General features: G+C 52.7%; 6 protein-coding genes and 1 non-coding gene across 7 annotated transcripts; 4 read left to right on the top strand and 3 right to left on the bottom strand.

The window, feature by feature from the left end:
- Positions 1–276: 276 nt before the first annotated feature.
- SAICODRAFT_54709 (TPR-like protein) lies at positions 277–3940 on the top strand (the record flags this gene model as incomplete). The annotated part of the gene is made up of 2 exons (XM_019169311.1): positions 277–502; positions 570–3940. The coding sequence occupies 2 exons, from the start codon at positions 277–279 to the stop codon at positions 3938–3940; spliced, it is 3597 nt and encodes a 1198-aa protein (XP_019025689.1).
- A 184-nt stretch (positions 3941–4124) lies between these two features.
- Positions 4125–5219, bottom strand: SAICODRAFT_54511 (uncharacterized protein; the record flags this gene model as incomplete). Its single annotated transcript, XM_019169291.1, has 1 exon — positions 4125–5219. The coding sequence occupies one exon, from the start codon at positions 5217–5219 to the stop codon at positions 4125–4127; it is 1095 nt and encodes a 364-aa protein (XP_019025690.1).
- Positions 5220–6304: 1085 nt separating this feature from the next.
- Positions 6305–6629, top strand: SAICODRAFT_6313 (uncharacterized protein; the record flags this gene model as incomplete). Its single annotated transcript, XM_019169973.1, has 2 exons — positions 6305–6332; positions 6403–6629. The coding sequence occupies 2 exons, from the start codon at positions 6305–6307 to the stop codon at positions 6627–6629; spliced, it is 255 nt and encodes an 84-aa protein (XP_019025691.1).
- A 369-nt stretch (positions 6630–6998) lies between these two features.
- Positions 6999–7891, top strand: SAICODRAFT_18104 (CRAL/TRIO domain-containing protein; the record flags this gene model as incomplete). Its single annotated transcript, XM_019165903.1, has 2 exons — positions 6999–7540; positions 7614–7891. Exons 1-2 carry the CDS (start codon positions 7042–7044, stop codon positions 7889–7891), a joined length of 777 nt encoding a protein of 258 aa, XP_019025692.1. The 5' UTR covers positions 6999–7041.
- Positions 7892–8410: 519 nt separating this feature from the next.
- SAICODRAFT_t44 lies at positions 8411–8505 on the bottom strand. The gene has a single exon. It is a non-coding gene; the product is annotated as a tRNA-Pro (tRNA).
- A 576-nt stretch (positions 8506–9081) lies between these two features.
- On the top strand, positions 9082–9924 carry SAICODRAFT_46560 (fungal pheromone STE3G-protein-coupled receptor; the record flags this gene model as incomplete). The annotated part of the gene is made up of 1 exon (XM_019168861.1): positions 9082–9924. A coding segment is annotated over one exon (843 nt), but the record flags the coding sequence as incomplete, so codon positions are not given.
- A 561-nt stretch (positions 9925–10485) lies between these two features.
- Positions 10486–11853, bottom strand: SAICODRAFT_54762 (initiator tRNA phosphoribosyl transferase; the record flags this gene model as incomplete). The annotated part of the gene is made up of 1 exon (XM_019169315.1): positions 10486–11853. One exon carries the CDS (start codon positions 11851–11853, stop codon positions 10486–10488), a length of 1368 nt encoding a protein of 455 aa, XP_019025694.1.
- Between the last annotated feature and the right edge of the window lie 929 nt (positions 11854–12782).

Genomic DNA, 12782 nt, shown 5'->3' on the forward strand with positions numbered 1-12782 from the left:
CATGTGCAGGAGTACGACAATGAGATGGAACAGCCAATTCAAAGAGAGAGTGAAAGAACGAGCTCGAGAGGGCAAATGATATTAAGTAAAACGAGTGTGATTGATTATATTGCAATTGCTGAGGGACGAGTTCGAAGTGGCCCACCAGCTGACCCTGACCGCATCGTGCTGGGCTGCCCACCGCTACTGAGATCCGGCCCTCGATGCGTATACGCGGAAACAGACAAACCTAACCTCCAACAGCCCCCATCCCATCCCATCCACAACGACCGCGGGATGAGTCACCAAGATGCCCGTGCTCCGCGCACCTTCGACATCCCCATGCGCAGCGGAGACGCCCTCGAGATGGACTGCTCCGCCCTCGTGGAGGACCCAACCGAAGTCTGCGAGATCCTCGAAAGCGAGGATTGCAGAGCGAGTTTGTGGGCGAAGCTGGCGTATGAATATAACTTGCAGGGAATGACTGATCAGGCGATTGAAATTTTGGAGAGGGGGTCAAAAGGTGCGTGAAGATCATGAGTTTGTGTGAGGGGGGTTGTGGATGCGGATGCTAACGTGTGTGGATATAGCGCCTGCGCTTCAGAAACAAGATGAGAAATTGCCGTTGAAGGGATTCCTCGCCGCGCTTTACCTGAGAAAAGCACGTACCGCACCAGCCCGTGCATCCGAAACGACCTTCGGCACCGAAGCCAAAACGAAAGACTTCTACTTCGGCAAAGCGACCTCCGAACTCAACGATGCCCGTCGCTTAGATTTCAAATGGCACATGAACCCGCTTTTTCAGGGGATCTTCCAAACGATGCGTTCCGGCTCGATCGAGGAGACGAGACGAGCCTTCGATGCCGTACACGCCAAAACTGCGGCCAATAAACCCAACTTAGTGGCGTTGTTGGGACGCGCGAAAGTGTTGTATGAGAAGAAGAAGTGGAAGGAGTCGTTGAAGGAGTATCAGCGAGTCTTGACGTTAAGGCCGACTATGCGACCTGATCCGCGTATTGGGATTGGATTGTGTTATTGGAAGTTGGGGAGGAAGGAGATGGCGAAAGCGGCTTGGGAACGCTCGAATAAGGTTGAGGAGAATGCGAGTGCGACGGCGTTGTTGGGATTGTGGTATGTTGATGCGGCGAATAATACGATGGATCCGGGGGAGGCTACGCCGCTTTATCAGAAGGGATTCCAGCTCTCGCAGGCTGGGCATAAGATGGCGCCGGGTGGGGTTCCGGCTGCGGCTGTCCCGCTTATTGGCCAGCTTTTCTCGAAGAAGGCATATGAGAAAGCCATCGGGGCCGCCGAAAAACTGATCAAAACCACGGACGTGAAGACCGTGTTGAGTGATTTGTACATGTGGCTAGCTCGTGCACACCACGCTCAAGGCCACCACGAACTCGCACAGCGCAATTATCAACTCGCCGTCCAACTCAACGAAGACAACCTCGTTGCCAAATTCGGGTTGGCGCAGATGTATGTCCAGTTGAACAAGAACGACGAGGAGCATGGGCGTCATGCTGCTAGGAATGCATTCCATGACATTACGAAGCGGTATCCGAAGTGTGTTGAGGCGTGTGTTATGCTTGGGTTGTTGTTGATGGAGGATGTGTTGAGGCCTGATGCGCCTATCAGCAAAGGCGTTGATCTGAGGGAGAAGCAGAAGATTGAGGCGCAGAGTGTTGAGGCGAGGGAGAGAGCGAGGAAGGATGCGAAGGAGTTCTTGAGGAAGGGGATTAAGCTTATGGAAACGACCGAGGGCCGCGAGTTTACGGATCCGGAGTTGCATTTGCAACTGGCCAAGTTGTGTGAAGTCGACGAACCGAAAGCGGCGTATGAGGCGTTGAAGAGCGCGATGGAGTATATGCAGAATATCGGTGAACGTTTATCTCCGGCGTTGGGGAATAATATCGCGGTCCTCATGCAGCGTGATGAGAATTACGAAGCTGCGAGCGTGATGTATCAACAAGCTTTGGAGGAAGTGAGTACGTTGCTCGCGGAAGACCCGGGAACGAATAGGAGACCTTTGTTGACGACGTTGTCGTATAATCTCGGGCGTGTGCAGGAGGCTTCGGGGAAATTTGGGGAAGCGAGGAAATCGTATGAGCAGATTTTGGAGCATTGTGAGTATGTTGAGGCACGTGTTCGGTTGGTGTATATGGATTTCGTGGAGGGGAAGGTTGTTGGTGGGGATTTGGAGGCGAAGGCGAAGAAATTGTTGGAGGACGCGTCGGATAATTCGGAGGTTCGGGCGTTTTATGGGTGGGCGTTGGCACAGCAGAAGATGCCGGGTACGAGGATCAAGAGTGTTGAGCTGGATCTGGAGGCTAGGCATTATAAGCAGACGCTTCGGAATTACGGTGGTGGTGATCTGTACTCTCTCGTCGGTTTCGGCAATCTTTACTTGCGTCAGGCGAGGGATATGAAGCCAACTAACGAGAAGGAGAAGGAGGAGAGGAGTAAAGTCTACCTCAAGGCCATCGAGTTCTTCGAAGCGGTGTTGAAGAAGGATCACCATAATGCTTATGCTGCACAGGGTATCGCGATCGCGTTGGCGGAGAATAAGGTTCCTGATCAGCAGAATGCGAAACTTGCGTTGAGGTTATTGTCGAAGGTCAAGGAAGCCGTTCCGGATGTTTCGGTACTTATCAATTTGGGACATGTCTATAACGAGTTGAACCAGTTGGATCGCGCGATTGAGTTTTATGAGATGGCGTTGAAGAAGGACGAGAGTGTTCGTGCCGAGGTCATCGCGCTCCTTGGACGTATCTGGATCGTGAAGGCCAAGTCTGAGAAGAACTGGGAACATTTCTACCAAGCGTTGAGGTATGCCAAGGAAGCGTTGGAACTCGCGCCTGAGGATGCAGCGGCCAAGTTCAATGTCGCGTTCACGCAGTTCAGTTTTGCTGAGCAGATGGTGTACGCTGATGAAGCGAACCGTAGGACGCAGTATATCCAGGATGCGGTGGAAGGTCTCAAAGAGGCTGTGCAGGGTATGAGTGAGCTCGCTGAGGGTGAGCATAAGAGTATTCCATACCCTATCGATACATTGAAGGCGCGTGTCGCTCAGGGTCGCAAATATCTTGATGAGAGGTTGCCCAAGGCACTCGATGAGGCGGAGAAGTATGAGAAGGAACATGAGGCTCAGGTCGCTGAGGCGTGGAAGAAGGTCCAGGATGAGCGTGATCGTCGTAAACAAGAAGCGGCCGATAAGGAGAAGATGGAGAGGGAGGAACAGGCTAGGATCGTGGAGGAACGTAAAACCATCGCCGAGCAAACTCGACAGTGGCGCGAGAAGCGGGCTGAGGAGGAGAGACAGGAGATGGAGGTCAACTCTGACGGCGAGGAGGTGCCGAAGAGGAAGAAGAAGGCTGTGAAGAAGTCGAAGAAGAGGGATACCGGTACGGATGATGAGGAGAGTGCACAGGAGACTGACGACGGTGCCCCCCGGAAACGCCGGAGCAAGAAGAAGAAGGCTGTCGACACGGATGAGGAGGGAAGTGGGAATGAGAGCGATGCGCCCAAGAAGCGTCGTCGGCAGAAGAAGAAGGCTGTGGAGTCCGATGATGAGGGTGATGAAGAAGCGGAGGCTAGACCAAAGAAGAAGAAGAAGCTGGCAAAGAAGGAGATATCGAAGGAGATGGTTGATTCGGACGAGGATGATGATGTTCCGATGAGAGACGTGGTGGAGGATACTGACAATGATGCTCCACAGGCTGCAGCTGACGACGCGGATGAAGCCCCTGCTGAGAAGCCGGCGGATGATGATGTGATGGGGGACGCGGCGCCCGTTGAGGAGCCTGCACCTGTTGCTGAGGCAGCAGAGGCAGAGCCAGAAACCGTACAAACAGCTGTTGAGGAGCCTCTTGATGCCACGGAAGAGTCTGCTCAGCCTGCGGCGGAAGCTGCTGATGCACCGACTGAAGCAGCGCCGGCGGCAGAGGGCGAGGAGTAAGAGCAGATGTTGTTAAGTCACACGTATAGGTTTAGGAAAATATGGTTACGATATTAGATATGAAAGAAACGCGTGTCATTTCAATTGGTCCACGACCTCTCTATGACAAAATCTCACAGTCCAAAAGTAGGTATAGGCAGCGTGAGGTTGCCTGCCAACGTCAGAGATATCCAAAACCAAACGCCTAAATCCAAACGAACGCCAAATGAATGCAAACCAGTCCGATCACCCACATCACAGTCTCTTCACCTCCCCGAGGCCACAATGCATCCGCTCCGTTAACTTTGTATGTCACCCACGGTGCATTGCACGTAATGTTTGTCCGATCCGAGTCTTCGTAATCATCCCCATACCACTCTTTCAGCCCCGTTCCAGTCGGACATGTAAATCCCAAATCCACCGGACACATCTGCACCACAGCATAACACAAATCCTTACATGGCAACACCTCATAGTACTGCGCATTATCCGGCAACCACCCCACCAAACTCGGATTCCGACTCGTACTCGCATTCCGCGATGGATACATGCTGAACGGGTCTGTACTCTGACATCGTGGGATCAGCGTCGAGCAGAGCCACGTCTTGTATGCTGCGGCGCAGTTATCGCAGGTTACGTTATCGCTGAGTGAGTATTTCGCCGAATCAGTGATATTGCACGGATATTGTGCCAGTGAATGCGTAAAGTTCTGGTAAAGCGCTTCGGCTTGGGCGTCATACCAGTTCGCGATGGTATCGTATGATTCGTCGTTCCCCGGGACGGCGTACGCAACGCTATCGCAGAAGGAGAGATTGTAGATAATGCGACATGTCGTGTTTGCGGTTTTGGTTGTTAGGTTTTGCATTTGGTAGACCGTTCCGCCGACGCGGCCGTCGTTTGCGAGGGTGAGGTAGGCGTTGTAGAATGTGCTTGAGGTTAGGGACTTGACGTAGAAGAACTCTTGCGGGACTTGACCGGGTGTGTTGGTCGTTACCATTACGTCCGCATCGTTGATTGACTTCAGGGTGGGGTTGACGAATTCGGCGATAGCGCAGTAAGAGTTGGCCAGGGATGTCAGAACGAAGTCATCGTCGGATGGGTTGAGGAAGATCCCGAACGGAGGACGATTCTCGTTGGTGGTATCCGCGGTGAGGTTATTCGACGATATCAACGCCGCAACCGAATCCGTGTCCTGCACGAAAGTATTGACGCCAGCTTGTACAGCATGAAGCGGACTCGTAGTCGACACACCGAGTTGATACGACCAATCTCCAGACCAATTCGCGAATACCGTCGACATCAAATTCGGCGCCGAGACACCGATATACACAGATGTCCCCGCCGTCACATTAATCATCGTGAAATTCGTGAACCCCCAGTACGTCGTATTCCACACCTGCTTATCCGTCCTCGTACTTGGCGGTCCGGGCAACGTGTTCGAAGTGGTGTTACTCACCCACAAATACAACGGCGGTGGTCCCGGACTCGCATACACCTCCGTCAGATTCACCGATGAGTTGGTAGGCAACGGCTGCGTACATGTCGAGAGCGTGATAGACACATTATACACCGTCTCGTTATCGTTCGAAGAACCGGGTGTGGTAAAGTAATAATGATGTACGTCCGTCTCGGAGATCGATGGTTGTACCACATCGTCTGAAAACAACTCTGTAGTCGTATTCGTATCTGCTCGTCTCTGAAGCTGGAGTGGGTTAAACCAGTCTTGGAAGGAGAAGTCGATGGACAAGTCCAGTACCGGCAACTGTATCGAAATATCCAACGCTCCGGACGCTTCTGCAGCATTGCTCAGTAACGCAATACACACTATGACATAGAGAATGCTTCCAAGTTGTGGGAAGTCCCACAGGAGCAGCCCTTTCCGTTTTGCTGAGTTCCGGGTACCGGCTCTCGCAGCACGCGACGACGCCAACGATCTACCGGTAGAAACCATTGATCGCACTCTCCGAGATCAACTCCTCCAGCCGATACAGGATAGATACACTGCGAAGACTGCAGCTGGCGGTTTCCTGGAGTAAGCCCGTAAACTTTTGGCGAGGTCGTGTCGTATGTATGCACAGCTGGTGTACAGTAAGTACTTCGGCTGTGCTTGGCGGTACGTACCGGCGGCCGCCGCGGTCGGATCGATAAGGAAGTACCGCAGCATCAGCAGCAGCAGCCGTGTACAGTTTCAAGAAATGACAGTGAGGAAATTGCTTGATGTCTATATGTTCTAGGTTGTTTTACAATTCTCTTAACTGTGATACCGAACTCGGCGTCGACGCTGCTCCTGCTGCTGCTCGAGCTCAGCCCTGCAGCAGCTCTACGCCGGAGCGTCACGGTATCGATACAGCTTCAGGACGGACCAAGACTCCAGAAATCATCATCATGAAGCCATTAGTAGGCCAAGGACTCGGTAAGTCTCCCTCCCCCCTTCTCATTTCACTCCCCACTCCCCCCTCACTTCACTAACCCTACTCAAACAGCAACATTCTGCACCCTCATCTCCTTCATCGGAATCCTCTTCCTCCTAATCCTCGCCGCCTGTTTCGCCGTCAACCTCGAATCAATCATGGGATCCACCAACGATCCCGAAGATGGGAAAGCTGTTGCGTGGATGTGTGTTCAGGCCGCCGGGGTGTATGCGGTGTTTTTGGCATTTTGTGGAGGGCAGGTGCTGTGGCATCGGAAGAGGGGGCAGGTTAGGATTTGAGGGAGATGTATGCGTTGAAGGGCTTGGGAGGTCGTGATGAAAATTGGAAACGATTTTAAAGCATTTGAGGGACGTTGGAGGTTCCTTTTCGTGTTGGTAGTTCTTGTCGCCAAGTGTTCTCGCTCATTAACCCCCGAAAGCGACCACAATGAGCTCACGGCACGTACATCCTGACACATGTACAGCTATCCAGCATCTTGCAATCCAATAACAGAAGCATACCAAAAAATTGCAAAGCAGCTGCTGGACAAGTTCCAGTGGGTCCCCGAGCATTAGGTGCTTGATACAAGCATAGCCCGCGCCCGCGCACAGACCGCCAGCTGCACGTCCACGCACGCACCCTGCCGGATCAGATAACCTTAACCCAAAACTTTCCCATCCCACCTCAGACACAACACCCCCCTCTCCTAAGATGCCCGCCGAAAACACCTTAACAACAAGCTTCACCCCCGTCGAACTCGAATCCCTCTCCCAACTCCTCCTCGAACTCCCCCGCCTCCTCGACTCGCTCCCCGGCGGCCAAGAGGTCGACCACGAATGCTGGGGCATCCCGATCAAAATCGGCGCAGAAGAGACGGATGCTCGGTTTAGGGTGGTATTGGTCAAATTCCTCCGAGCGAATAAGTTTTCGGTTCCTGCTGCCTACGACCAACTCCGCGAAACCCTCATCTGGCGACACGAGTTCCGCGCTCTCGAAGCTGCGGATGAGGAATATGATCAAGATCTTTATGGACAGGTGGGGTTGATTCATGGGAGGACGAAGAAAGGTGGTTTGGTGACGTGGAACTTTTATGGAGGGTTGGATAATGAGAGGGTGTTTGGGAATGTGGAGAGGTTTTTGAGGTGGAGGGTTGGGTTGATGGAGAGGGGAATTCGGGAGGGGGTTGATTTTGTTACAAGGGATTCGATGGGTACGTCCTCCTCCTCTCTTTTCACATGTCTCTTTTGTTGAACCTAAGCTAACGTTCGCATCCGCTCATGTAGCTCAAGTCCACGACTACGCAAACGTCTCCTTCTTCTCCATCTCTCCCACCACGAAACTCGCCTCAAAAACAACGATCCAAACATTTCAGACATACTACCCCGAGCTCCTTTCCCAGAAATTCTTTGTGAATGTTCCGGGGATGTTGGCGTGGGTGTTTAAGGTCATGAGTGGGTTTGTGAATAAGGAGACCGAGAGGAAGTTTGTTATGTTGGGGAGTGTGAAGGGGTTGAGGAAGTTTATTGATGAGGGGGAGTGGCCGTCGAAGGTGCAGAAGTAGATCGAGGATGGATTGGTGGTACACGGATGGTGATAATGGTTGTGGATCTTATATCTTGTTTCTTCTAATATTAATGCGTATTCTCCGCTCCGCTCCCATGCCACTCCGCACAAACACGATCGCATACCCATAGCCAGCCGGATCAACGGGCTCGAGGGGGAGAGATTGAGTTGGAGGAGCACGACGTGGTGGTGATCTCCCACCATGAGACACGTCCCTGCTTGAGGCCTGCTGCGCCGATTATGAAACACGGGGCGATGAACTTTTCTTCGACGAGGATTCCTTGCCGTCAAGAAGGCCGACGACCTTGGTAACGACGAGTTGGAGGGGTGGACGAGTGTTGAGCGATGATGGCGGGCTCAGTCGAGGCGTGGGAACGTGGGAGAAAGTTGCGAGGTCGACCTCATCGGTCCGTCAACGCCGTGGTGAAAAGAGAAGGGTCCCAGAAATCCATCACAAGGCGAAGAGAAAATACTGAGAGATGAGACATGTACAGGAATGAAGTCCACAAAAAGTCAAGGGCCCAACCGGGAATTGAACCCGGGACCTGTCACAAGTACCCGTAAAGGTGGGAGTTACCCGAAGCGACAATCATGCTACTAGACCATTGGGCCTTGATTAGCGAGGTCACTCTAAATTGTATTTATATAGACATAGACGTGAATTCAATCAATTGATCCTTCGTACCAGGTGACAGAGCACGTTACGAGTCCAATTCAATCAAATCCAATGCTCGAAGCTATTCAAAACCGCCAATCCCATTCTCGCTCCTGCCTCACCTCCCACCCCATTCCCGTCCCAATCCAGTAGTTTCTCTACCGCGCACGGTCCGCAAATTACCCAATCGGGAACCCAATACGCCCACGTCCAAGAAGTTCTCGACCGCTAACACCAACATGTAGCTTTCGCAGCCGTACGAACTGATGCATTGGCCCGTTGGAACGGGGAACAGTTAATGGACCAAAAAGCCTTTGTTTGTGCCATGCTCGTCCAAAACAATGGGAGGCAAGTGGGTTAGAAGGGAGGTGGTGGACCGTTTGTTCGTACTGAGCCTCTTGGTGGGGTCTTTAAAGTATCTACTACCTCCAGTTTCGAGTACTGGTTCGAATTTTTAGCATCTTCGAACAAACGGTGACGAAGGGTAAAAATTGATCATGGGAGCCAACGCCGCTTTCTCCGTCCTCACCGGCCTCGGCATCGTCTGCGCCATCACACCCGCAGCCTGGCACTGGAAAAACCGCAACATCCCCGCCCTTTGCCTGATCTTCTGGGTAACCCTCTCCAACATAATCTACTTCGTCAACTCCCTCATCTGGCACGGAAACATCTGGGCAGAGTGGAATGGGAAAGTATGGTGCGATATCGTGGTCAAGGTCTTTACGGGAAACGATGTCGGGACGACTGGAGCGGCAGTCGCGATCGAGAGGTATTTGGCGAGGGTTATGGATCCGAATACCCCGGCTAGGTTGACGAGTGCGCAGCAGAAGAGGTATATGTGGGAGGATATCACGTTGTCGTTTGGCATGCCGATTATTTTGATGGCGACGCATTATATTTACCAGCCGAATCGGTACGTGTTGATTCAGTACCAGGGATGTGCGGCGTCTGCGGATCCTTCGTGGCCAACGATTCCGTTGAGGTATATCTGGAACCCGATCTTTGCGTTCATGGGTGCGTTTTACGCTTGCATCGTTTTGTACCGGTACTACAAGCGCAGACGCGATTTCGGCACCATTCTCCGCAATTCCGGAACAGGGTTGACGACTGCTCGATTCGTCCGCCTCATCCTTTTCTCGTCCCTCTACATCGCCGCATTCCTCCCTCTCTCACTATACGTTTTCATCCAAAACGTTCGACGACCTCTCCTTTCTTACTCCTGGGAGGCCGTCCATGAGGGTTGGAACACGTACACCAGAATCAGCGGAAACGTCGCCGATGCCGGGACCGTACAGAAATGGATCCCGCCCACCGCCGCGATCCTCCTCTTCCTCGTTTTCGGATTGGGTACGGATGCGATGAACATGTATCGCGACTGGCTTATCGCCGCCGTGAAAGCAGTGGGGTTGAACCGCTTTTTCCCGGAGTTGATGAGGAGTGCGAAGAGACTTGGGAGTACGGTGATGATGTCCATGACGGACTCGCGTGGCGGTGCGGACGCGGATGAGAAAGAGAGGGATTTGAGTAAGATGAGGAAGTATGGACAGGGTGATGTCGAGGTCCGTATCGACCCCGTCGAGACATTCGAGAGCGACTCGACCCATGTTTCGCGAACGCCGCCCATGGACATGAAGCAGAGTTATTTTGAGCAGGTGGATTCGATACATCCTCATGACTCGCCGTTAGCTGCGGAGAGGACGGGAACGGTTACGAACTCGGTTTATGCGGAGGAGAGGAGACCTAGTGATTTTGACTTTGCAGAAGCTGGTGGGATCAGGGTGAAGGTTGATATCAGGCAGACGTCGTCGCAGAAGTGAAGTAAAGTAGCTTTTTTTTCTCGTCTAGCATATAGCTCTTCTTGTATACCCACACCTTGCGTTTCCTATCATATCAGGTTAATAGAAAGAAGGTTTCGAAATCGGCTCTTCACTCCCCCATCATGACATGAGGTAATGGTTCACGGCGCCCAGGGTTGCTCCGCTAGGGTTTGCCTTCTCCCTAGAGCTCGTAATCCAAACGAGACGCTTCCTGATATACTCCTTCAGAATGCCATTTGGCTCACCCAAATCTCGGAACTTTGCACCATCGTCATAGAATATCGACAGCAAGGCAAGAGCAGTCCCCACACTGCGATCGCGACCTTGGTCACACACGACCAACACGCCGCCAGCGTTTCCATCCGCCATTTTTGGCCGGGTGATGAAGCCGTTCGACCGTACCCACTCCACGACCTCCGGTAATCTTCTGGACAATTCTTTCCGCCCGGGCTTCCCCTCTGGGATTTTCAGATGCAGATACGGACATCCCTCCTCAATCTCCGCATACTTTAAACTGCAATTTACGACAGCGTCCCACTTCCTTACACCCGTACTCGCCCGATTCCCGACCCATATCCGGGTGTTCCCAACTCGATCATAAGATGGTGCAGATCGAGGATTAGGGGTACTGGTCGTCCTTTTGACGAATTTTTCGACGTCAGATGGTGCCGCGGCGAGTAGTTTCTCGGAGTTGTCCCAGAAGGTGGAGGGATTGAGACCGTGACTCCATAACTCGTGATCATCCGCCGCGCCTTGGACGTACGTCCAACCACTTTCCATGCTCGTAGTGCCTTCGGGTGCATCGACATACTCGCTGGCGGTACATAGTACAATTGGGGTGAATTCGTCCCAGGTAGGCGGTAATGGTGGGAGTGTTGACGTTGGTGTGTGCCACAGCGAACGCAACGGCTTGCTCAATTGTGGTGGTGATGGCAGAACAGATAACAAGGAATCGACGAATCTATCGAGCCTTTCCTCTATAGAAGCATGCTCAGCACGCGAGACCGTACTCGGTGGAGTATGCAGCGCAACGTCATCCCCGCTCCACCCAGCCTCAGGGTGAAGCTTAGCATACGCCCTATTCATCACAGCGCACCAGATCGGTATCGTTTTTGACAAACTATCCGGCATCCTCTTGCCGCGTCTTGTAGAATCAACGATGACTGCTCCACCGTGTTCCTCCAATAATGCGGGTAAGTGAAGATTCAGTCGCCGCAGGGAGAAAGACCACTGTCCATGGTGCCCGTCCGTGCTTTTGAAGTATACTGAGCCAACGAGGTCGTTGGGTTGGATATACCACAAACCGCATCGTTCGTTGGCGATGAGTGGGAGGTTGTATGCTGATGCGACGAATTGGACGAATGATGCGTCGTGCGCGATAGAATGGAGGCGATTGTAGATTGAACGAGATTCTTGCCGGAGTGTCTGCGTAACGCACTTGAACTCTTTTGCGGAATCTTTCAGTGCGAAATCATGTCCAAAATTCATCTCCAGCTCATCCGCATCCTCACTCTCCTCATCCTTGACTGCGAAAAGCCCATCATCATCGCTCTCGTCCACCTCGACTGATGCAGCCGACGCTGAACTCCCCGTAGAACTGTCGCATGAGGATGAACCGCGACGGAAAAGCGACGACAGAGGCGGGGAGTCTGAACGTTGCATTCTTTGTCCCGACCGAATCTGGAATTTGACGAGTCTACGTTACGTGTGGCTGGAGCACGGACGTGCCGATGACTGCCTGGAGGCGGAAGAACCCGGGCGGCAACCGTTCGCACCAACTGCATGATTGTGTGTGATTGAAGCCAACACACAACAATACAGTCCAAGCTCACTGGCTACTGAAATAAGGCCTATTTCCTGCTCATAGGAAGACGGGTTCTGCAGACCTACCTGGGCACCTTAGTGACCAAAAGAGCCGCACATGTACGTGTACCTCCCTACACTCCTTACCCCCCCGCTTCCTTAATGGCTGTACTGTTCAGGACGATCCACCATCGCTGCCGCGTTAAAAGTCATTCCTGCCCCTTCATCTCCTCCAGGTAGCCCTTTACCGCCTCACTGGACCCTACAGCGGCTGCTCTTGCCCCCATGGACACTACATCCACTTCTCCTGCATACCATATCTCTTCAGATAGTACAGTGGCTGCTGCTGCCGTTGTTTCGGAGCCTACTACTAGTCCTTCGATGGATTCAGGCCGAATCAGCCCAGACACAATGCTTCATGCTCACCGCTGGGCACCCCATGAAGCGTAGGGCAACGAGCCAGTCAGGGTCAGGGTCAGGGTTAGGGTTAGGGTTAGGGTTAGGGTTAAGGGTTAAGGGTTAGGGTTAGGGTTAGGGTTAGGGTTAGGGTTAGGGTTAGGGTTAGGGTTAGGGTTAGGGTTAGGGTTAGGGTTAGGGTTAGGGTTAGGGTTAGG

Source organism: Saitoella complicata, assembly GCF_001661265.1.
Source record: "Saitoella complicata NRRL Y-17804 unplaced genomic scaffold SAICOscaffold_6, whole genome shotgun sequence".
In the NCBI taxonomy this organism is placed as follows: Eukaryota; Fungi; Ascomycota; class Saitoellomycetes; order Saitoellales; family Saitoellaceae; genus Saitoella; species Saitoella complicata.